Here is a 26,600-nt window from a genome sequence, read left to right as displayed (position 1 = left end):
TTCCATTTTCATTTTTACTACACATTTTCTCTAACCAAAAACACACTCTTAGGAACCTTAGGTGTTCTTCACAATCTCAGCAAATAACCATGAAGATCTAGCTTCAAAAACAACCCTTAATCATCATAAGAAAATCCATTCAAGAATACTTCAAATATCCTTCCAAGTAAACAAGTTTATTTCCAACCTTTCAATCCAACTCCACCACTCTTTTGATTCTAGGATTTTTCTCATCTCTTACAGTAACTTTGTCCAAGTAACTTGAGGTAGTAACCTTATTCATAATCTTATTCAATTCATATTCATATAGCTATCTTATTTTCTGGTATAAAATTTTAACAACAAGAACATAGTTTGAATGATTTCAAACTTGTTTGCAAACTAAATAGATCCTTCTAACTTGATTTTTAAAACACTTCAAGACCTGTAATATATCATAATGATATGCTAACTTAACAAGATATAACTTGGTTTTACAAAGAACACCTTAAAAACTGAATCTACGTCGTCGTAGTGCAACCGGGGGCTGTTTTGGGTTGGATAATTAAAAACCATCTTAAGCTTTGAATTGGAAGTTCATATTCTGTAAAAATGATATTTCTTATGAATATGTTAACACATAAAAATTTCATGGTTTAACTCAAAGTGTAAGTATTTTTAGAAAAATGATCATTAAATGTTGTTTTTATGATGGAAAATGATCACTTTCATAAGTTTCACCAAAGTTTGACCTATAACCTGTGATTTCGAATACAAACTAAGGTTTTATCAGTTCATATTCTTAAAATTTGACTCGATCCAAGGAAGTGGCAAGTTGAACCAACAAAAACGGAGTTGTAATGAAGAAACTACGACTAAAACAAGATCGGGTATCCGAAGCTAGTTTAGCTACGAAAATATTTGGAGAAAAATTAAATTAATCATATATTTTCTAATTAATATGATATTTCATATATATTTACTTATGATTTGATTTTATATATTTCAGGACCACCCGTAAACAACACGAGAAGATTAATCATAAGACCTCATGATTGTACGCAACACGTCATTTGACAACACGGTACTTTATGTACGCAACACGTCACTTGACAACATGGTACCATGGGTCGAGATTAATTCTGATCAATACGAATATGATGGGGTCTTTATTTATTTTATTTAAGCAACTAATTGTGGACCACTAACATCGGACTGCTAACTACGGACTAAGAAAATATTAAAATTATTAAAAGTATATATATATATATATATATATATATATATATATATATATATATATATATATATATATATATATATATATATATATATATATGTAACGATTACTTGAAAAGAAAATATGTTGATATATTATATATATGGTTAGGTTTGTGATATCTATCGGAGACCAAGTCGTGATAAATACCTTCAAGGCAAAAGTGAGTATATAGTCCCACTTTTAAACTCTAAATATTTCGGGATGAGAATACATGCATTTTATGATTTACGTTATGGACATAAGTGATTAAAAATATATATTCTACGTTGAGTTGTACCACTGGCATACTTCCCTGTAACTTGGTAACTATTATTTACATGAGGTATTGTAAACGCGAATCCTGTTGATAGATCTATCGGGCCTGACAACCCCAACCGGACTGGACGATCAGTATTCAACGGTTGCACAGTACTTCGTTTTGGTGACTACACTTGGTACGGTGTAGTAAGATTTCATAATAAAGGGAATATGCGACGTTGATTAAATGTTAAGTATGGTTATCAAGTGCTCAACAACTTAGAATATTTTTATTAAAACGTTTATATATGAAATCTTGTGGTCTATATTTATAACGCTGCCGGCATTAAACCTATATCTCACCAACTTTATGTTGACGTTTTAAGCATGTTTATTCTCAGGTGATAACTAAAAGCTTCCGCTGCAACATGTTGAATTTAAGCAAGATCTTGAGTATGCATATTTGTGTCAAAAATAAAACTGCATATCGGAGGATTTGTAATGTAAAATATGTTGGAAATCGTATTGTTATTATCACATGTAAAGTTTGTAAGTCTAAGATTATCGCTAAACGATAATCATTATTAAGTTGTTTAAACCTTGTATTTGTAATAAAAGCTATGGTTTGTATTGTAAAAACGAATGCAGTTTTTGAAAAATGTCGCATATAGAGGTCAATACCTCGCGATGAAATCATATGTTATTATATTCGTCCTTATGGTTAAGGTCGGGTTGTGACACACATATATCCGAATGTATTAATTGCAATGGATAATCGGCACGAGTTCCTTTTCCAAATGGTTTTCTCGCAGTTTTTCCTGCCACACAATGCTCACAAGTGGACAATTCTACTTTATCAATATTAGCCAGTAAACCATCTCTAGCTAATCTATTCATCCTTTGTTGGCCGATATGACCAAGTCTAGCATGCCAATTGTTTACATCATTATCAAACTTATTAGAAGATGCAACTAAGGAAAAACATGGTTTATTATTAAGATAATCAACATCCATTACAATAAAACCGTTAAGGACATAACCAAAACCATAAGAGTTTGTTCCCAAAGACAACTCAACAACATTATCATGAAAGTACAAATGAAAACCAAGTCTTAACAAAATCAAAACAGAAATCAAATTTCGACGAATTTGAGGAGCATATAAAACATCATGTAGGATTAGGGTACGTCCTTCATGCATGACTAACTTGCATGATCTGATCCCTTCAACTGGAACTCTTGAGTTGTTTCCCACATAAATCCACATAGCTCCATGAGAAACACGTTGAAATTCTACAAAGGTGTCTTTGTCCTTAGCTACATGGTCTGTTGCTCCTAAGTCTACAATCCACAAAGGTTGAGATTCAGTTAAGAAAATAGAACTAGCAACACAAAGTTTGCTAACATAAGCATTGTAAGAATATACCTTTTTAGGCTCAGGACAATCACGAGCAAAATGCCCTTTGTTGCTACAATTGTAGCATTTCACCTTTGCAATGTTTACTTTCTTAGATGGACGTGTTCCCTTGCCACGATGATTGGTGTTTGGCCTTTTGTTGACTTTATAAGTTTCTTTACCCTTATGGTGATGAAACTTGCGCTTATACCCAAAAGCATTTTTAGAGCTTGTCGCCATATTCACCTCAGTGATTGACTTACTGGCCTCAATCCGATCTTCTTCTAGCTCTAAATGGTGCGTACAGTCCTCAAAAGTCTTGATGTTCTCATTATGTGTGAGATGCATTTTCATTTGCTCCCAAATTTGAGGCAAGGAACGGATCATAGCTTGAACCTGTTGTTCATCAGTAAGAACATGACCTGCATTTCTCAATTCACTTATCATGTTTGACATTTGTCTGAAGACTTCTTTTTATATTGGTCAAACTTGATAGTGAGTGATCTTAGTTTGGTCACCGAGGTTGCACCAAACTTGTCAGCCAATGCTTTCCACATATCTTTTGCTAGTTCATACTTGCAAAAATCACGCATGATGTCATCATCCATGCTGCTCAGTAACGTAATGCGAGCAATGGTGTTCTTACGTTTTCAAGTGATGTACACTTCAGCATCTCTTTTATGTTGTTCCGTATCACCCACCTCAGGTACTTCCATTGATTGAGTAAGAGCAACAAGAGCCTCTTGCTCTTCCAACACATATTCGAGTTTCATGCTCCATATTTTGTAGTTGTCACCATTCAACTTAACACCCTTGTTAAGTTCAGCAACAATGTTCTTTGACGCGGAAGCCATGATTGAACACAAAAGTTCTATATTTAAGACAATTATAGAAGGTTAGTTATATCTATCCAAATACGCAATCATCTTGCAACTATATTATTTTATTAAATAATAGTTCATCATAGGCTATAGAGAAAAAGGGCACTATCTTTTCAATTATCATCCATAAAACCTATTATGAAACTATTATTAACACAATAATATACAAGATTATAATTCCTATAAATCCGAATTGACACAACTTTTCGGTACCATATTTCAAACTTTGAAAACATGTCAATTCATATTAGTGTTCTTATAAACAATGATCTATGCAATAAATAATACATACTCCTTCGTAGAAATATATTTATGTGCATTTAATTTCTTACCCAATGATCAATCACTAAAAAATTAAACTTGTACTAGTTTTAATTACAAAAATGGTGTGTATATATAAATTTATATACGCCATTAAAAGGGACATTACCAGTGATTATGAATCCATTCATTTAAGCTAGTAACACCATCATTTAATTTAATAATGATGTTTAGAATGTCAATCATGTTAATCGTCATTAAGGCTAACATATACAGTACAAGAAAACTAACGATTGCATCAATAGTTAGTGTGTCAAAAGACAAAAAGATAAAAACAACTTATGAAAAGAATTATTAAATAATTTTATTTTCATTTTCAAATGACATACATCAAATATCTATGGAAATTGGAAAGATAAACAAGTATGCCAATTTCTCAATTACAATACTATAGAAAAATTTACGAAGGTATAAATAAGAGATACATTTTTTATTATTATATATTGCTTTTCATATATATAATCATGTAAACCCAAAATTATAATATAATATTCCATAAAAAAATGCAAACATTATAAACAAATATGTATAAAAAATATGCTAGTTTCTACCACAAAAACAGTTTTACAGTAACATTCGTACTAATAATACATGAGATATATATTGAAAATTTGCCAACAGAAAAAAATAGTTAACAAACATAGCATGGCAAGAAATATTAGATCATACATCTCATGTTTATTTACACAAAATAATTACAACATAAAAAAAAATTCTATGCAGACTATCATATACACAATAGAAGTTAAAATTCAATTCGAGAGCATTCATATAACATAATATCATTGAGTTGGTTGATTTAGCATGAATAAAACTTAGTTTTACAACACATGTAAAATTAGTATTGAACCAGGAAATAAACTTCATAGCTCTGAACCAATGTTGTATAAATATAAATTCGAGACATACCGAATACGAGCAGCGGAAACGAGTAGGATCGACATTTAGATCACTGGTCGGGAAAACAATCACAAATGGAAAGCTTTCACAGTTTCACGGCCTAAGTTCCTTCAACGGTTTGCAATGTTTCACTTGAATGGATATACTCACAATCCCTCAACTAGTATGTGTTTTTCTCATTGATTTGTGTTTTTACGTATCTTCTAACAAGAAGTTGGTGACTCTAATATATTGGGTCACCTAAATGATACTTTTATCTTAATGAGTGAACCACTATGTCCATTAACCACAAGTTAATGAGTGAACCACTATGTCCACTAAGCAAAAGTTTGTGGGTGTACTTTAACTAATGTTCTCCATTAAGTCCACTAATGGTCTCCATTAATTCCATTAATTTCCCACAAGTACAATAGTTTTTATTCGATGTAGAACGGAGTTTGGTCGACGTTGTAGGGTGGTTTGTGTTGGTTGTAGCATATTTTGATGTTTTCATGGTTGTTTGGTCCTTTGTGTTACTTCCATGCGTTTTCGTACTTCGTTCTTGCCCTGGTAGTCCAGTCTTTGCTTGGAGATTCCTTTCTATGGTGTTCGGTCTATATTTCGCTAAAGAAACACCTGGTCCATATGCCTCGGGTTTTAATGGTAAATGTTTATTGTCTTCGGTACTGGGTATTTGCCCTTTTTATTGTGTAGGCCATTTGATGGGTGAACATTTAGGTGTTTTGGAGTTTTTAAGTTTGTGAAGGATCTCGATTAAACAGTTTGCACTTACTTCTTGCCATCCATTGCTTCAAGGCATTCTATAATATAATATGTTGTGTTCTTGTGGGTCAGGATGTGTGATGATGCAGGACTTCGGTTTTGAATGGTTATTGATTGAATGTTGTAATGGTTTGTCTGCTTGACCTGGTTTGTGGATCTCGCTTGTATGTTTGTTTCAATTTTTAAGTCATCTACTTTGTTCATATAGATCGTTGAATCTACTCAAACAGATGGTTTGAATTGTATAACTTGTAATTCTGATAGATCATCATATCTATTTTAATTTAAAATTAAACTTTGTCATAAAAAAACATTACAGTGAAAAAAGAAAAACTCTACACACGAAAGAGAGCAAATAATTGTTATTATTATTCCATATGAATATTTTATTTGGGCCAGAATGAGAATTGATTAGTCACAAAATTGAGTTTAATTTTATTTTTATTTTTTAGCTAAAAACCAAAGTTATATAAAAATCCGGAAACTTTCATAAATAAAAAATGAAAGAATCCGTCAAAAACTAGAAACAAGCAAACAATAGCCCCGACTAGCCTTGACCTAGAAAATAAAGGCACTAAGCCAAACGAACCTAATAAATAGTAACTGGAGACTAATTTGAATTCCAGATGAGATTTAAAACTAATGAAAATTTGATTCTATTATTTTCATGGCGTCTCTTTTTTTTATTTTTTATTTTTATTTTTTAAAATTTTCCTACTTATTGGCCGGAGGTTCTTTTGGAAGCAATCTCTCTATTTATAGAACATTGAAAGAGACGACTTTCTCTACTCTTGGGAGTGTTTTACTTCAGATGGAGAAGTGACTTGTCTTTATTCTAGCATAGGGGAAAGATTGTCTATATCTCTGATAAAATAAACAAAACTTCACCAAAATATTATTAATCATGAGTTGTATCAAGATTACAAGGCCAAAGAAAATAATTGTTCAGATACAGATAGTAGGAATTTCTCAGCAGATGCAATGGACTTTGTCTAACAATTGATGAAGATTATAAACTAAAATTGCAACTAGAGATAATATGTATATGATTTGAAGATGATTCAGACAAGAGTAGCAGCGAGAGAGAAGAGGTGAGATCGATGATGCTGCAACATTAACAACAACAGCCTTTTATAGCAAAACCCTAAGAAAGATACACTCAGCACCCTGAAGAATGGAGAACTAGCACATCAAGACACGCTCCTTAGAAACTAACAGCAGCAGCCCAAAATAATGACAGAATAACCCCTCTACAGCTAACAACTTTGCACCATAGGTCCTGTCATAACCAAAAAATGTGTGAGATAACAGGATCAGATGTTTAAGGACTTAGAGTGCATATAATTTTAACCCCCCCCCCCCCCCCCCCCCCCTCAATCTAAGCCTTAAACATGTCAAATAACTTCAGCTTGTTGCACATGAAATTATGTTGAGAGACACCCAACCCTTTTGTAAACACATCTGCAATTTGATTTTTAGACTCAATATCAATGAGTCTAATAACACCTAAAGTACATTTATCTCTAACAAAATGGACATCAGTTTCAAAATGTGTAGACCTTTCATGAAAAACAGGGTTATGTGCAAGTAACACAACAGATCTGTTGTCACAATATAAATTAACAGGAAGCAAATTTTTGATATTAAGGTCATTTAAGATTTTTAAAATCCAAACAATTTCACAAGTGGTAGAACCCATTGCCCTGTATTCAGACTCAGTAGATGATCTGGATACAGTGGCTTATTTTTTGCTTTTCCAAGAGACAAGAGAATCACAAAAGAAAATGGCATAACCACTTACAGATTTTCTAGAGGAGAGACACTTACCCCAATCAGCATCAGAGTAGGCATTAAGAGACATAGAATCTGATTTATTTATAGATATACCTTTACCAGGTGCTCCTTTTAAATATCTTAGAAGCCTTAAAGCAATATTAAAATGAGATTGTAAAGGATTATGCATAAGTTGGCTCAAACATTGCACAGAATAAGATATATCAGGTCTGGTCATGGTGAGATAAATAAGTTTATCAATTAACTTTTGACAACTGGTGATGTTGGTAAGAGCAGGATCATTCACAGTAGCATCAGAATTAAGAGACAAGTTTGGTCCAAGAGGTGTGTTAACAGGTTTACTTCAACTAAGCCAAATTCATCAAGTAATTCAAGATAGTACTTCCTTTGATTTAAACATAGACCATTGTTAGTTTTTAGAACCTCAATTCCTAAAAAGTACTTCAATTCACCAAGGTCTTTTATCAAGAATTTAGATTTGAGGAACTTTTTGACATTGTGAATTTCATTCTCATCATTACCAGTTATAATCATGTCATCCACATAGATTAATAAAGCAATAAATAGAGACTTAGTTTGTTTGATAAACAGAGAGTAATCATTGAGACTTTGCATAAAACCATTCTCCTTTAAAGCTAAGGTTAGTTTTTCATTCCATTGTCTAGGAGCCTGTTTTAGGCCATATAAGGATTTGTTCAGTTTGCACACTTTGGTTTCATTTTGAGGGAAATAACCTTGTGGTAACTGCATGTACACATCCTCAGACAATTCACCATACAAGAAGGCATTATTAACATCAAGTTGAAACAATTTCCAATCATTTTGGACAGCAATGGTTAACAAACACCTAACAGTAACAATTTTAACAACAAGAGATAATGTTTCCTCATAGTCTATACCCTCATTTTGACTATAACCCTTAGCAACAAGTCTAGCCTTATACCTTTCAATTTCACCATTAGACTTATATTTAATTTTATAGACCCACTTGTTACCTATAGGTTTTCTACCAGGTGGTAAATCAGTTAAGACCAGGTATTGTTTCTATATAGAGCTTCCATTTCCTCATTCATTGCATTGGTCCAATTTGGGTCCAATGAAGCCTGATAGTAGTTAGCAGGCTCACAACTCTTGTTTAGTGATGACAAAAAACACATGTTATCAGGACTTAAGTTAGAATAATTTACCACTTTCTCAATACCATACTTAACCTTACCCTCAATAATTTAATCATTAAGACTTCTAGGTAGGTGACTGGTCCTTTCAGACCTCCTAAGGGTAGGTTGAACAGTCTCAGTCTCTTCTCCATTGCAGTTTGTGTTATCAGAAGTACCCTCCGGGATGTGATCATTATGATCATTAACATAAAAGTCATCATGACTGCCTCCACCTTCTACAAGAGGATTGGTAGAAGGGGTTGCCATCATGACATCATTTTCTAAGTGACCTCTCCCTTCATCATTGGGATTTTTAGGAAAATTGTTGTCATTTTGAAAAAGATCAAAAAAATTTAGTTCAGACACTCTTTCATCAATAGAAGACTTAGGATTCATTTAAATAAAAGGAAAGATATTTTCAAAACACTTAACATCCCTAGAATAAAACACAAGTTTTCTGTCCAAACTCCAAAGTTTGTAGCCCTTTTTGATAGAAGAAAAACCAACGAGGACACATTTTTCAGACTTAGAAGAAAATTTATCAGAAACATTTAAGATTTTTGAGAAAACAAGACAGCCAAAATTCCTTAAGTGGGAGAGAGATGGCTCATGGCTATAAATCATTTGAAAAGGAGACTTGCCATTCAACACCTTAGATGGGGTCCTGTTAATAAGATAAGTAGCAGTTAAAACACAGTCACTCCACAAAAATAAAGGAATTCCCCCCCTGAAACATAAGGGACCTAGCAACATTGAGCAGGTGCCTATGTTTCCTTTCCACAATGCCATTCTGTTGTGGAGTGTAAGCAATAGTAGTTTGATGAATAATACCTTTTGTGTCAAAGAAGTTTTTTGTTTGGTTGTTGACAAACTCAATTACATTATCAGATCTCACAATTTTAATTTTCTTATCAAACCGTGTGTGGATAAGGTTTATAAAGTTAACCAAATTTTCAAAAACATCATCTTTGCTTTTAAGCATATACACCCAAACAGCCCTGGTATAATCATCAACAATGGTAAGGAACAACTTGAAACCCTCTCTACTAGTAACCTTATAGGGACCCCATAGGTCAACATGAATCAGATCTCCAAGAGATACAGAAACATGTTCACTCAAGGGAAAAGGTTCTCTTGACTGTTTAGCCCTTAGGCAGACCTCACAGGGTTCCTCAGAATGCTTGTTATCAAGCTTCAATGAATGTTTCAAAATTTCCAAGACAGGTTAAGAAGGGTGGCCAATGTAACATCCCGCCTTTTTCCGTTTACCTTCCGTTTAACTATTTTAAAGTCCGTTATATAATTATAACATCTTCCCTTAACACGCATTTTAAAATAACTCGTTTAGGTAATACACGCACCCGCTTTAAACTTGAGGGACCAATTTTGCCATTTGACCAAAGGTGTGACTAGGTCAAAGAGTCAACTCTTTCCTCATCCATTCATTTCATCCTCTTTTCTCTAACACTTTTAACTTTTCTCTCAAAACTCCAATTCAAAGATTCATCATCCATTTTCAAGTTAACAATCAAACATCGAAACAAATTACATATTTGGAATCCTTGCATCTTCCTCTTCAATTCCATACCGATTTCATCAAGTTTGGGTAACTTTCTAAAATCACTAGATTCTTGGTTCTTGATGTTTTTAACTTATAAAAGTGTTAATTAGTATCTATGGCTCAAGTCTAACATGAATATATGATTTATATGCTTGTTCTTGTTATTTTGATGTAACTAGCTTAAACTTGAAATGAGTGTGTTTGATCTTGAGATTTGGTTGCTTAAATGTTGTTAGATGTTAAAATTACATGTATTAAATGTATTACTAGCATCATTAGCTTCAATTTGGTATGTAGGTTGGCATGGATTAGCTTCATAAACAAAATTATTAAATTTGTGATTGTTAGTTAGGGTTTGGTGGCCTTAAATGTGATCTTTGATGCATTAAAAGCCTTACAATGTTGTTTGTAAGTGTTTAGTAGTATTGTATGCGTGATTACCTACGAAACGGCGTATTATATGTGTGCATTTAATTCCCGAATCATAAATGTGCATTTATGAACTTGAAAGTATTTATGATGAACATTAAATGAGCATTCAACTTGGATTTTAATTTTTGTAAATGATGTTTTAATTGATGAAAGGTGTTTAGTTGCGTTCCTCGTTAAATTACCTTTCCAACGATGTATGGCATGCGTTTTAGGTATTTACGGTTCATTAGTTATGATAATTTGAAGTTTGGATGAGACTTGAACAACTGAAACAGCCCAGGTACCAGCTCCCGCACATTGTCGCGGCGTAGCCCTTCTGTGTCGCGATGCGGCAATAGCCGCATTCAGGGACTGATTAACCTTGTCAATTTACGAAAAATGTTTGCTATGCTACGCACCTCCGATTCACATGTAACTTGTTCTAACATGCTTATATATGATTAAAAACCTCAGAAAAATAGTCCGGGACCCGACCCGAACGTGTTGACTTTTTCGTTGACTTTGACTTGACCAAAGTTGACTTTTATTCAAATTTAACCAAACACTTATGCAATCGTTCTAACATGCTTTTATACATATATCTTGCATGAAACTTGACAATTTGATTTACATGCTATATAATCGAGTCGTAACGAGCCATAGGACTAATTGAACAACTTTGACCTATCGTGTTTACCGTTATTGATACAACCTATTTGTTTAGGTCAAGACTAGCAATTGTCCTTGCACACGTTTACTTGTGAAGTACTTATTTACTCGTGCACTCAAGGTGAGATCATAGTCCCAATTTTACCATTTTAAACTTACATTTGGGATGAGAAAACATAAACGTTTCATTTTACAAAGTGAACACAAGTACGGAAACAAACATTCTACATACGAGTGAGAACAAAAATCCTCAATTCGATTATCATTAGTTACACTTGCAGGGTGTAAGCGAGAACTTATGTTGTATGGCCATATGGGTTTGACAAACCCTCATTCGGACGGTTCGCTACCGTTATTGGATGAAATATATTTTCCAGAAACAGTGTATGTTCTAACGCTATTGTGATGGGGTTCTATGGATGGAAAGTTAAGCCTTGATAATTGGGTGCTCGTGATAACAAATTTTAGAATGGTTTACTATTACTTCAACGTTATAAATCTTGTGGTGCATTTGTACTTACTTACTTACTTACTTAAACCTATGATTTCACCAACGTTTTCGTTGACAGATTTCTATGTTTTTCTCAGGTCCTTGAACGTTTTGTGATACATGCTTCCGCTCATTATTTTGATACTTGCATTGGATGTCGAGTATATATGCATACATGGAGCGTCTTTTGGCTATTTTTAAATTGTGTCGCATAGGTTTCATTTGTACTTAACGTTGTAACGTAACTTGTGGTTGAACTATTCTTGTAAATTTTGAAACAATCTTTACATTTGAAATGAATGCGACATATTTTTTGGTCAAACGTTATTTTAAGGACTTACGACCACGTAATGGGACCTAAGTAGATGGCACCGTCAATGACGATTTTGTCGGGTCGCTACAGATGGTATCAGAGCGTTGGTTGTAGGGATTTAGAGTTCATTGGTGTCAACCCCGAGTCATAGGGTACATTAGTGAGTCTAGACTACAACCGGCATATAGACTTGAAGTAGGAATTACTTGACTACTTGTGCATTTATACTCGAACTCTTCTATTCATATCTAACTTTTATTCCATCTTAATCTCACGTTGTTTAATTTGATTGACACGCCACCTTGACTTAGTGAAATAATGTCGAATGCACATATGAATTAGGGTAATATAATTGCCGGGATTATATTACGGTGACTCATATGAATGTTCCGACATTATGACATAAAGAATTTAAGGCGAGTCAAGGAAAATTTTCTCTTTATCCTTATTCCATATCACAGTTAGTATTATTGAGAATACTAATCAACGATATTCTTGTGTTTTGAAGGAACAATGCCTCCTCGCCGTGTACCACGCCATGAAACACCAGAACAAGCTCTCCAACGGATGATATCCACCGCCGTAGATGCGGCCATGACCGGTCACTCCTCCAATAACAATAACAACAACCATAACAACAACAACAATCAAGGAGCCGGTAATTCAAGTGAAGGGTGCTCCTACAAGAACTTCATGGGGTGCAAACCTCACACTTTCGATGGAACCGGGGGACTGGTTGTGCTCACCCGATGGTTTGAGCAAACGGAAGTCGTCTTTAGCATAAGCGGTTGTCAGGACTAAGACAAGGTCAAGTACTCCACTCACACTTTTGCCGGTGTCGCGCTCACTTGGTGGAACACCTATGTACAATCGGTGGGTACCGATGAAGCCCACGCCCTCTCTTGGGCTGATTTAAGGGAAAAGATGATCATCGAATATTTTCCTCGTGAAGAAACCCGAAGGTTCGAACAAGAGCTAAGAACTTTAAAAGCGGTCGGAAATGATCTCAAGGCCTACAATCATCGATTTTCCGAACTAACCTTGATGTGCCCAAACCTTGTGAACCCCGAGTCTTTAAGGGTTGAACTTTACATGGATGGTCTTCCAAAGAGCATCAAACACGGGGTAATGTCATCCAAACCCGCTAATCATCAAAAAACTTCGAAGATGTCCCGCAAATTGATTGAAACGGTGGACAAAATTGTAGTACCGGCACCTAAGGTCGAGGATAAAGCAGGTGGCAATAAAAGAAAGTGGGAAGCCCCCCAATCAAGCAACAACAACAACTTCGCCAAGAAGTCTTTCACCTCCGATGGCAAGAAGGGTTATGCCGGAAACCTACCTCTTTGCAACAAATGCAACAAGCATCACTTTGGTGAATGTGACAAGCTAATTTTCCATCGTTGCCAAGGAATTGGTCATAAGGCCAACGATTGTAAAAGTGCCACCCCCGTCGCTCGAAAGGGGCCCAATACACCAAAGACGGTCACTTGTTACGAATGTGGTCAAACGGGTCATTATAGAAATGCATGCCCAAAGAAGAAAGATAACCCCAATACGCGCGGTCGAGCTTTCAACATTAACACCGAGGAAGCCCGAGATGACAATGAACTAGTCACGGGTACATTTCTTCTCAACAATTCTTATGTCTCTTGCTTATTCGATTCGGGTTCTGATAAGAGTTTTGTATCCAAGACTTTGACTCATTCTTTTAGTACTCCACCACTCCCATTAGATACTACTTATACCATTGAAGTGGCCAACGGAAAACTATTGAGTGTCGACAAATTTTACCGGGAGTGTACGTTAAACTTAATGGGTAAAGAGTTTGAAATTGACTTGATACCTATAGAACTAGGAAGCTTCGATGTAATCATTGGTATGGATTGGTTAGCCAAAAAGAAATCTCAGATCCTTTGTGATCTTAAAGCGATTCAAATTCCTATCGAGAATGGTGAACCCTTGATTGTTTATTGCGATAAGAGTTGCGTCAGACTCAACCTCGTCTCGTGCCTTAAAGTTCAAAAATACCTTCGTAAAGGTTGTTTTGCGATCCTTGCCCACGTTAAGAAAGTCGAGTCCGATGAGAAGCATATCGACGATGTGCCAATTGTTAGTGACTTTTCCGATGTATTTCTCGACGAATTGCCGGGTCTTCCACCTCATCGACCTGTTGAATTCCAAATCGATCTTATTCCGAGAGCTGCACCTATAGCACGTGCACCGTATAGACTCGCTCCATCCGAAATGCAAGAATTGCAAAGTCAAATCCAAGAACTACTTGACCGTGGTTTTATCCAAACTAGCCATTCACCATGGGGCGCTCTGATTTTGTTCGTTAAAAAGAAAGATGGATCCCTATGAATGTGCATTGATTATCGAGAACTAAACAAATTGATGGTTAAGAACCGATATCCTCTTTCTCGCATCGATGACCTCTTTGATCAACTACAAGGGTCTTGTGTGTATTCAAAAATCGATCTCCGTTCAGGTTATCATCAACTAAGGGTTAAGGGGGAAGATGTCTCCAAAACTGCCTTCCGAACTCGTTATGGTAGTTATGAATATCTTGTAATGCCATTTGGTCTCACTAACGCACCGTGTTCATGGATCTTATGAACCGCGTGTGCAAACCATACCTCGAAAAATTCGTTATCGTGTTCATCGATGATATTTTGGTCTATTCTAAAAGCGAAGAAGAGCAAAAACAACATCTTCGACTCGTGCTTGAACTCTTGAGACAAAAACGACTCTATGCCAAATTCTCCAAGTGTGAATTTTGGTTGAAGGAAGTTCAATTTCTTGGTCATGTTGTAAGTGATCAAGGTATTAAGGTCGATCCATCAAAAATCTAAGCCATTAGTAAATGGGAGACTCCTACTACTCCTACTCACATTCGTCAATTTTTGGGTCTCACCGGATACTATCGTAGATTCATCAAAGATTTAACGTTGCTCGTCCTCTAACCGCGTTAACTCATAAGGGAAAGAAATTCATTTGGGCAACGAACAAGAATCCGCATTTCAAATTTTGAAGACAAAGCTAACCACCGCTCCTATCTTGTCACTTCTCGAAGGCAATGATGATTTTGTTGTATATTGTGATGCCTCGAAACATGGTTTTGGGTGTGTATTAATGCAACGAAAGAGAGTCATTGCTTATGCCTCCCGACAACTAAAAATTCATGAACGGAACTACACGACACATGATCTCGAACTCAGAGCCGTTGTCTTTGCACTTAAAATGTGGAGACACTATCTTTATGGAACCAAGAGCACTATCTTCACCGATCACAAAAGCCTCCAACACATCTTCGACCAAAAACAACTAAACATGCAACAACGACGGTGGATTGAAACTTTGAATGATTACGATTGTGAGCTTCGTTACCATCCCGAAAAGGCGAATGTAGTAGCCGATGCCTTAAGTTGAAAAGAAAGAGCGGTGCCTCTTCGTGTCCGAGCTTTAAACATCACCATTCACACCAACCTCAATAGTCAAATTCGGGTAGCCCAAGATGAGGCTCTCAAGGATGAAAATATTTCTCATGAATATTTGAACGTCCTCGCCTCCCGATTAGAAGCTAAGGAGACCGGACTCTGATTTTTCACCGGAAGGATTTGGGTGCCTAGTTATGGGAATTTACGAAACCTTATTCTAGACGAAGCCCATAAGTCAAGATACTCGATTCACCCTGGCGCCAATAAGATGTACCATGACCTTAAAGAACAATATTGGTGGCCGAATATTAAGAGGGATGTCGCTACTTATGTTGGAAAGTGCCTAACTTGCTCCAAAGTCAATGCCGAACACCAAAGACCGTCTGAGCTACTTCAACAACCCGAACTCCCACAATGGAAGTGGGAGAGAATAATGATGGATTTCATCACAAAACTACCAAAAATGGCGAGCGGTTATGATACTATTTGGGTTATTGTAGACCGTCTCACCAAATTCGCCCATTTCCTAGCCATGAAGGAAACCGACAAAATGGAGAAACTTGCACAACTTTACATTAAAGAGATCTTAGCCCGTCACGGTGTATCTTTATCGATTATTTTGGACCGATATGGCCGTTTTGTTTCTAGATTTTGGCGTGCCTTACAAGAAGCGTTGGGAACGCGTTTAGACATGAGCACCGCATATCATCCACAAATCGATGGACAAAGCGAACGCACAATTAAAACTTTGGAAGACATGTTATGAGCTTGCATTTTCGATTTTGGAAAAGCTTGGGACAAGCATTTGCCACTAGCCTAGTTCTCTTACAACAATAGTTATCACGCGAGTATTAAATCTGCACCTTTTGAAGCGTTATATGGTCGAAAATGTCGTTCTCCTCTTTATTGGGCTGAAGTAGGCGACACACAAATCACCGGACCCGAACTCATTCATGAAACGACCGAGAAGATCGTTCAAATCCGAGATAGGCTCCGGACGGCCCGTATTCATCAAAAGAGCTATACCGACAAAAGACGCAACGACCTCGAATTTCAAATCGGTGACCGCGTAATGTTAAAAGTCGCACCTTGGAAAGGTGTAATCCGTTTCGGGAAACGCGGGAAACTAAATCCGCGGTATATTGGTCCTTTCAAAATCTTGGGGCGTGTTGGAACCGTTGCTTATCGTTTAGATCTTCCGCCTCAACTGAGCTCCGTCCATCCTACTTTCCATGTATCGAACTTGAAGAACTATTTTGCCGAACCTGAACTCGTCATCCCTCTCGAGGAGCTTACTATTGATGACAAACTTCATTTTGTGGAGGAACCGGTTGAAATTGTGGACACCTCCGTCAAGACGCTAAAACAAAGTAGAATCCCGATAATTAAGGTCGGTTGGAATGCCAAAAGGGGACCCGAGTTTACTTGGGAAAGGCAAGATCAAATGCAAAGGAAATACCCTCATTTATTCATGGATTCGGAAACACAAGTTCTCGAGGAAGAAACAACGACTACTACGCCTACTTAAATTTCGGGACGAAATTTTTTTTAAGGAGTAGGTAATGTAACATCCCGCCTTTTTCTGTTTACCTTCCGTTTAACTATTTTAAAGTCCGTTATATAATTATAACATCTTCCGTTAACACGCGTTTTAAAATAACTCGTTTAGGTAATACAAGCACTCGCTTTAAACTTGAGGGATCAATTTTGCCATTTGACCAAAGGTGTGACTAGGTCAAAGAGTCAACTCTTTCCTCATCCATTCATTTCATCCTCTTTTCTCTAACACTTTCAACTTTTCTCTCAAAACTCCAATTCAAAGATTCATCATCCATTTTCAAGTTAGCAATCAAACATCGAAACAAATTACATATTTGGAATCCTTGCATCTTCCTCTTCAATTCCATACCGATTTCATCAAGTTTGGGTAACTTTCTAAAATCACTAGATTCTTGGTTCTTGATGTTTTTAACTTATAAAAGTGTTAATTAGTGTCTATGGCTCAAGTCTAACATGAATATATGCTTTATATGCTTGTTCTTGTCATTTTGATGTAACTAGCTTAAACTTGAAATGGGTGTGTTTGATCTTGAGATTTGGTTGCTTAAATGTTGTTAGATGTTAAAAGTGCATGTATTAAATGTATTACTATCATCACTAGCTTCAATTTGGTATGTAGGTTGGCATGGATTAACTTTATAAACAAAATTGTTAAATTTGTGATTGTTAGTTAGGGTTTGGGGGCCTTAAATGTGATCTTTGATGCATTAAAAGCCTTGCAATATTGTTTGTAAGTGTTTAGTAGTATTGTATGCGTGATTACCTACGAAACGGCGTATTATATGTGTGCATTTAATTCCCGAATCATAAATGTGCATTTATGAACTTGAAAGTATTTATGATGAACATTAAATGAGCATTCAACTTGGATTTTGATTTTTGTAAATGATGTTTTTAATTGATGAAAGGTGTTTAGTTGTGTTCCTCGTTAAATTACCTTTCCAACGATGTATGGTATGCGTTTTAGGTATTTACGGTTCATTAGTTATGATAATTTGAAGTTTGGATGAGACTTGAACAATTGAAACAACCCAGGTACCAGCTCCCGCACATTGTCGCGGCGCGGCCCTTCTGTGTCGCGACGCGGCAATAGCCGCGTTCAAAGACTGATCAACCTTGTCAATTTACGAAAAATGTTTGCTATGCTACGCACCTCCGATTCACATGTAACTTGTTCTAACATGCTTATATATGATTAAAAACCTCAGAAAAATAGTTCGGGACCCGACCCGAACGTGTTGACTTTTTCGTTGACTTTAACTTGACCAAAGTTGACTTTTATTCAAATTTAACCAAACACTTATGCAATCGTTCTAACATGCTTTTATACTTATATCTTGCATGAAACTTGACAATTTGATTCACATGCTATATAATCGAGTCGTAACGAGCCATAGGACTAATTGAACAACTTTGACCTATCGTGTTTACCGTTATTGATACAACCTACTTGTTTAGGTCAAGACTAGCAATTGTCCTTGCACACGTTTACTTGTGAAGTACTTATTTACTCGTGCATTCAAGGTAAGATCATAGTCCCACTTTTACCCTTTTAAACTTACATTTGGGATGAGAAAACATAAACGTTTCATTTTACAAAGTGAACACAAGTACGGAAACAAACATTCTACATACGAGTTAGAACAAAAATCCTCAATTCGATTATCATTAGTTACACTTGCCGGATGTAAGCGAGAACTTATGTTGTATGGCCATATGGGTTTGACAAACCCTCATTCGGACGGTTCGCTACCGTTATTGGATGAAATATATTTTTGAGAAACAGTTTATGTTCTAACACTATTTTGATGGGGTTCTATGGATGGAAAGTTAAGTCTTGATAATTGGGTGCTCGTGATAACAAATTTTAGAATGGTTTACTATTACTTCAACGTTATAAATCTTGTGGTTCATTTGTACTTACTTACTTACATAAACCTATGATTTCACCAACGTTTTCGTTGACATATTTCTATGTTTTTCTCAGGTCCTTGAACGTTTTGTGATACATGCTTCCGCTCATTATTTTGATACTTGAATTGGATGTCGAGTATATATGTATACATGGAGCGTCTTTTGGCTATTTTTAAATTGTATCGCATAGGTTTCATTTGTACTTAACGTTGTAACGTAACTTGAGGTTGAACTATTCTTGTAAACTTTGAAACAATCTTTACATTTGAAATGAATGCGACATATTTTTTGGTCAAACGTTATTTTAAGGAATTACGACCACGTAATGGGACCTAAGTAGACGGCGCCGTCAATGACGATTTTGTCGGGTTGCTACAGCCAAGCCTATTGTGCCATAGCAGGGTAGACTCACATGAGATAATAGTGGAGTTATAGTTTACAGAAGCATATTGAGAATCATCAAACACATAAAGACCACCACTAATGCTACCAGTCCCCAGAGTATTTCTTGTCACAGAATCCTGAATGTAACAATTTTGGTTATCAAAACTAACAATAAGATTACTATCACTAGCAATTTTACTGACAGACAAAAGACTCACATAGTAACCAGGGACAACCAATACATCATATAAAGTTATAAGGTTTGGCAGTTTTAAATTTCCAATTTTTCTAATTTTAGCTTCAGTACCATTTGGGTGAGAAACTTTCATGTTTAAATTAGTGACATCAATAACATTTTCAAGATTATTATTAGACACAGTCATGTGTTGGTTTGCTCCTGAATCTATTATCCACCTTTTATTTTTATTTAAAACAGATTTAGAATTAAAGCTCATATTAAAATTTTCATTGAAGAATACATTGTAATTGGAAAAACTACCTGACATATTTGAAGAAAAATTTGGAGTGGTAGTGGAGGTGGAAGTATCATTCAGCAAGGTCACCAGTCTAGCAATCTGATCATTTGTGAGAGATAAAGAAGTAGATGGTGTAGGTAATATGCCAGTTGAGTTGCTTGGACTTGAGGAGGATGGGTTTTCAGTCACAACATTGTTTGATTTGAAATTTTCACTAAGACCAGGGTTGTTTGGTTTTTTGAAGTTTGGAGGGTAACCAACAACTTTAAAACATCTATCAATAGTGTGCCTAGTTTTGTTGCACTTTGTGCAATGAAGATTGGGATTTGGACCTCTTTGATTATTATTGTTTCTTTGAAAAATTATTTTTGCCTCCATAGTTTGAAAAATTAGGTTTGTTTGTTTGAGCAACAAAGGCAGAATGCTGGACTTTGGAATTATTATTTCCAGATGAGGAACCTCTATGAGATTCTTCTCTAGAAATAATGGCAAAGGCAGTTTTGACATCAGGAAAGGGGTCAATCATAAGGATGTTGCTTCTAGTGTGCATATAAGTATCATCAAGACCCATAAGAAATTGCATACACCTCATTAGCTTATCATGTTTTTTAAAACCATCAGAAGCATCACAAGTACAAGAAACCAAGTTAAGCATAGCATCATATTGTTTCCAAAGAGTATTTAACTTATTGAAGTATTCAGCCACACTAGAACCATTTTGTTTGATAGTGTTAATTTTAGCATGCAGATTAAACATGTTTGACCCATCAACCTTGTCATAAGTTTCTTTTAATTCAGTCCACACAACAGAAGCAATAGAGGAAAAGATTTGACCAGATTATAATTCTTCAGATAAAGATCCTAAGATCCAAGACAAGACCACAGAATTACACCTATCCCATTGAGAGGCAAGAACATTATCATTAACATTTTTAACAAAGGAACCATCCACAAAACCAGTTTTATTTTTAGTAGAAAGAGCAAGTAACATAGATCTACTCCAAATTTGATAGTTTTCAGTTCCTTTGAGTTTAACAGATATAAGTGGAGTACCAGTAGTGTCACTAGCATGCAAATATAAAGGATCACCAAAGTCAAGTTTATTAATAAGAGTAATAGCATTCTCAGTAGTATCATCAGCCATGACAGTAACATAAACTCAAGTAATCAGGAAAAAAAGTACACAGAAAGCAAGTTATAATGCAGGCACAATTCGATAGAAAAATAGACTAGAGAACACCTGTAAGGATAAAGAGACAGAGTAATAATGAATGCAGCACACACAATGTAATGCAACCTAAAGGAGAATCTGAGCAGTGATCTAGATAAACAGAATCTCAAGGGATTATATTCCAAGTCTTACTCAGAATCCTTTTCTACACAAGACAGAAAGATAAAATGAATCACACACAAGATTAATAGAAAAGGGAAAATAGAATACAATACAGTTGTGGTGTTTGGCAAGATAAGAGCAAGAAGAACCACGAAGAAGCAGCAGCAGAACAAGAGCAATTAAGAAGAACACTTCCAAACCTTAACCCTAATTTGAACAAGTTAGGGTTTTTTTGCAATAACCAATTGAACCAGTGATTTAATAACCACACCTTCACAATCGAGCAAAAAAGAAGAAAAGACACCAGAAACCCTTTAGACCACGAACAACCCAAGAAACCCTAAAATATTTCGAACACCAGATGAATCGAGAAGATCAGAGAATCACGAAGTCGACACGATCTAACCTTGCGGCTCTAATACCATGATAAAATAAACAAAACTTCACCAAAATATTATTAATCACGAGTTGTATCAAGATTACAAGGCCAAAGAAAATAATTGTTCAGATACAGATAGTAGGAATTTCTCAGCAGATGCAATGGACTTTGTCTAACAATTGATGAAGATTGTAAACTAAAATTGCAACTAGAGATAATATGTATATGATTTGAAGATGATTCAGACAAGAGTAGCAGCGAGAGAGAAGAGGTGAGATCGATGATGCTGCAACAGTAACACCAACAGCCTTTTATAGCAAAACCCTAAGAAAGATACACTCAGCACCCTGAAGAATTGAGAACTAGCACATCAAGACACGCTCCTTAGAAATTAACAGCAGCAGCCCAAAATAATGACAGAATAACCCCTCTACAGCTAACAACTTTGCACCATAGGTCCTGTCATAACCAAAAAATGTGTGAGATAACAGGATCAGATGTTTAAGGGCTTAGAGTGCATATAATTTTAACAATCTCACCTCCCTCGTACCACGCATAGACAAGATTGGATTTTGTTGTTGTGTTAAAAGCGAGTTGGGCCTTACAAAACTAACCGTGACAAACTAATGAGGAACCAACACCCAGAAAAAAATCTACACCTACAGTATACCCAAACAAAAGTGGAGATGATATTATCAAGTTAATTTTGAGATTATCACCAAAAAGCCCTTTTTTTTAACTTGTTTGCATTAGAGCCCATAAAAAAGAATCTTACAAGATGCACCTTGCGTCCTTGCTTCCACCTGAGAGTAAGGGAGCAAGAGGCACCTTGCTCCTTGCTCTCAAGTGAAACCAAGAACGCAAGGCGCGCTCCTTGCGAGGGCAAATTGTCAAACTTTTTTTTATGGGCTCTCATGCAAACAAGTTAAAAAAAATGGGTTTTTTTGTAATAATCCCGTTAATTTTTGATAGATCCACAACTATTTGATGCTTTCTTTCTAAACTACCCTCAAATCACTTTCAACATAAAACTTGTATAGAACATAATTTAAGAGTATTCAAGTAAACTCAAGTGAATCTACAAAAAATGCATTTGAAAATATCACTACCCAAACAAAGAGGCAACCAACACTCACTTGAATGAGCTTTACCTTCACCAAAACAAAACAAAATTGGGTTTAATAATGGGCTTGCCTTCATTATCATCAAGCCCCAATATATGTAGTATACAAGTTTTTTTTCCCTTTTGTGAAATAAAAAGAACACCACCATTTTTTTATTTTTATTTTATTTTTTTATTTTTATTTTTTTTGCTATAAATGAAAAAGATCAACTATAATAGTCATTTTTTTGGTCTTCTAATTGCAAATTGCAAACATTTGGCTCTGAAAGGAAATTTAGAAATGGAAAATTGTGGCCTTATAATTGCAAAAATCGCTAACATTAGAAGTAGGTATAATCTACATACACGTATTCTTATTTTTAAACATAAAAATGAGAGTGATGATATTTACATAGTAACTTTATGGCATGAGATAGTTGTTAATATGGCATATCTATTTTGCAACTGAATGGTGACACCCCAGCTGCTGTTGCTGTTGACGTTCACAGAGAGAATTCTGGCCAGTTTTGGGCCCAGTTGACGTCATTTGTTCCAAGGGTGAGTAGGTTTTAAATGACGACAATACTACTTTTGCGGTAAGATTGGACCGATTAAAGAAGGAGAATAAAAAAAGGAAGGAAGAAGCTTTGGCTAGTTGCAACGAGGATAACATAGAAGATAGGCCTCAACCGCGGTTTTGTTTGGTCGTAGTGACAGAATATATTTTGATTGCGAAATCCCTTCTTGTGAAGGATATTGTAAATCGTGGTATGTTTTGAATCGGAATGTTTCTAAGATTCAATTAAGCGAAGTTAATTTGAAGTCCAAAAAGATGGCGAGTGTTGCTTCCACTTCGGGTTATTTTAAACTTAAAGATCACGTTGATGACTTGAACTTTGGGGAAGACATCCAAAATTTGTTTAGGGGGGGCACAAGATGCCAAAAAGGAGGGTGCTACGGTTGTGGGTAACCATTCGTCATATAAAGAATTTTTTAAAGATTGTCGGATCCTGGATTTATCCCTCTTTTGTTGGGCACCTTGGTTGGAGGCGGTACCTCAAATGTTCTCTTCCAAGATCTAAAATCGATCCGACAAAGGTTTTCGGCGAAAGATCGTTGAAGGTAATATGATTAAGGTCAATCCATAGTTTTGTCATTTGTTGTTTGTTTTGTTTAGCTTTAGTGAGGTTTTGTTGTGACTAGCTATTTTGTTATTGGGCTCTTCTCGGTTTAGTTGGCCCTTAGTGTTTAGTTTATATACGTTTCGATAGATGAAGCTCGGTATATAGTCCGCTTTGTTGTGCCGCTTTCTAGGTACGAGTTTCATCGGTTTTTTCATTGTATTCTTCGTTTAACTCGTTTTCTGTTTGAAAACGTTTTCCCCTTTATATATTTTTTCGTTATCTTTGCTAAAAAAAAATATTTGTTGGTTGTGGATTTTTCATAATAAGTATACAATAAAATTTTCATACACCATATTTTTATTATTATAAAAATATGGTGTATTATTTTTTTATTTTTTATTTTTTTTTATTATTATAACCATCCCAAGGTAGCCCAAGTGGTTGGGGCCCTGAGATCCTTGCAAGAGGTCTCAGGTTCAATTCTTGGGGTGGCCAGGGAAGGGTTGAAAACAGCCAGGGAGTATTCCTGATGGGCTGCGTACACTAGAGTATGGGGTCGGATTACTCGCCCTTTCCGGGTAATCCGAACAGGGAAAACCTTACAACTTTTTATATTTTTATTATTATCTAAGCTATCTAGTGATCGTATTTACATATTGGCGATAAAAAATACGTAGTATAACTGTATAAGTAACAATTGCATATATATTTTTTCTTTAACAGTGATTGAGATCACTCGAGGGGAACTAAACCACCCGTTGCGATCATCTCCCGTTTCGACTATGCCGATGCAGCGATAATAACCCTTCCCCCATCGCTGCCCGGGAGGAAACCGATCTAAGGGCATTGCCAAGTAAAACATAAAATGTAAAATAATATACTACGGAGTATTAGGGAAGAATATGTTAAAAGGACTAAAACATAAAATGTAAAATAATATACTACGGAGTATTAGGGAAGAATATGTTAATAAAATTATTATAATACTCTACCTTTTTTAAATGCACTTTTTTATACACCATACATTTTTGAAATGCACTTTTTTTTACGGCGAAAATATTAATATATATATATATATATATATATATATATATATTATATATATATATATATATAAATATAAAGATCATAAAGATCCGATGGTACAAACAGATGACAAGGAATGAAATTGTAAAGGCTCGCTCTGATCGTCCAACAAACAATGGACGAAAACAATGATTGAAAGAGAGCGAGCGCATTGAAAAAGTAAAGAAACAACCAACGTACAACCATCAAACCTAAATCTAAACATAACATAAAACCAGGCACGTAACTGACGCCACGATCTACACTACTTAAAAGCCGCACACTAAAATGAACACCGGGCACTCCAGCAACACCTAACCCGAGGCCTGCAAATCAAAATAACCTCTCGTACCCGAAGAACCATATAACACTCCAAAACAGAGAACCACATGCTCGTCAAGTAAGATCAAAACCCCGTTCGAGCAGAAAAAAGGACCCCGAGAGAATTACTTCAAAAAACATCAATTTACCATGGTCAACAAAGCCAACACACGCCGGCAACGACATCGAGACCACCCGAATAGACTCGACTACGGGAGAGACATGAACACTACAGCGGACGGCAACCGAACAGTACAAAGAACGACGTCAAACCAATAGAGACCCGGCTATCATCGCCGAATTTTCTGAGGACATTAACAAACCCGCAGAATCCGACAGTCAAAAAACCGCCAGATCCAACCGGATTTCAAAACACAAACACGCATCCATCGCTGCCCAAAACGGCCCCCAACCCCAACCCAAAACCGATTACCGAACAAAAGGGATGTAGAGTTCCAGAAATGGACCTCGTCGCCTACAAACCCACAAAGGAAGACAACCGGAAGCGAAAAGGAGAGAACCACCTGAGCCAAAGCACCCCAACCCGACCGACGACTAGAAACCAACAGCCAAACCACACCAAGAACCGAACACCAGATCCCAAGGAAAAACCTAACAGGATCGCCGCCTGGAAGACCGGTCAAGTGGCCGGAGAAGCCATACAGGCAAAAGCTGAAAGGACCCGTTCTAATCCATCCAGACGAAGTCCATATTGATTATAAACGATTCTCAACAGTTGATTACATCGCGAGGTATTTGACCTCTATATGATACATTTTACAAACATTGCATTCAATTTTAAAAGACAATCTTTCTTTACAATGAAAATTGACGGCATGCATACCATTTCAGAATATATCCAACTATAATTGACTTAATAATAATCTTGATAAACTCGACGACTCGAATGCAACGTCTTTTGAAATATGCCATGAATGACTCCAAGTAATGCTTCTAAAATGAGCAAATGCACAGCGGAAGATTTCTTTCGTACCTGAGAATAAACATGCTTTCAAGTGTCAACCAAAAGGTTGGTGAGTTCATTAGTTTAACATAAATAATCATTTCATAATTTTAATAGACTACAAGATTTCATATTTCCATTTCTCATAAACATACGTCTCGTGCATAGAGACAAAAATATCATTCATATGGATTGAACACCTGGTAATCGACATTCACAATTTACATATAAGAATATCCCCACCATTCCGGGATCCTCCTTCGGACATGATATAAATTTCGAAGTACTAAAGCATCCGGTACTTTGGATGGGGCTTGTTGGGCCCAATAGATCTATCTTTAGAGTTCGCGTCAATTAGGGTGTCTGTTCCCTAATTCTTAGATTAC

At 35.9% G+C, this 26,600-nt stretch overlaps 1 protein-coding gene across 1 annotated transcript; it reads right to left on the bottom strand.

Annotated features, from left to right (window-relative positions):
* Positions 1 to 9,405: 9,405 nt before the first annotated feature.
* On the bottom strand, positions 9,406 to 20,683 carry LOC139867989 (uncharacterized). Its single transcript, XM_071856331.1, has 5 exons — positions 20,299 to 20,683; positions 19,950 to 20,189; positions 19,669 to 19,853; positions 19,507 to 19,587; positions 9,406 to 9,900 (listed from the first exon to the last, which is right to left on the bottom strand). Exons 1-5 carry the CDS (start codon positions 20,681 to 20,683, stop codon positions 9,406 to 9,408), a joined length of 1,386 nt encoding a protein of 461 aa, XP_071712432.1.
* Between the last annotated feature and the right edge of the window lie 5,917 nt (positions 20,684 to 26,600).

The sequence above is a fragment of the Rutidosis leptorrhynchoides genome, chromosome 9 (assembly GCF_046630445.1).
Source record: "Rutidosis leptorrhynchoides isolate AG116_Rl617_1_P2 chromosome 9, CSIRO_AGI_Rlap_v1, whole genome shotgun sequence".
NCBI classification, from domain to species: Eukaryota; Viridiplantae; Streptophyta; class Magnoliopsida; order Asterales; family Asteraceae; genus Rutidosis; species Rutidosis leptorrhynchoides.
Note: the sequence above shows the minus strand (reverse complement) of the source record. Positions and strands in the feature narration are given on the sequence as shown.

Excerpts from the sequence above, each read along its gene's own strand:
- LOC139867989 (XM_071856331.1), bottom strand. The coding sequence starts at position 20,683 with ATGTTTAATCTGCATGCTAAAATTAACACTATCAAACAAAATGGTTCT. Across the intron at positions 20,190-20,298 it reads TAATTTTTCAAACTATGGAG|TTGTTGGTTACCCTCCAAAC; the intron begins GCAAAAATAATT and ends GATGTTTTAAAG. Across the intron at positions 9,901-19,506 it reads ATGATTCTCAATATGCTTCT|CTTGATAACAAGCATTCTGA; the intron begins GTAAACTATAAC and ends CATTCATTGAAG.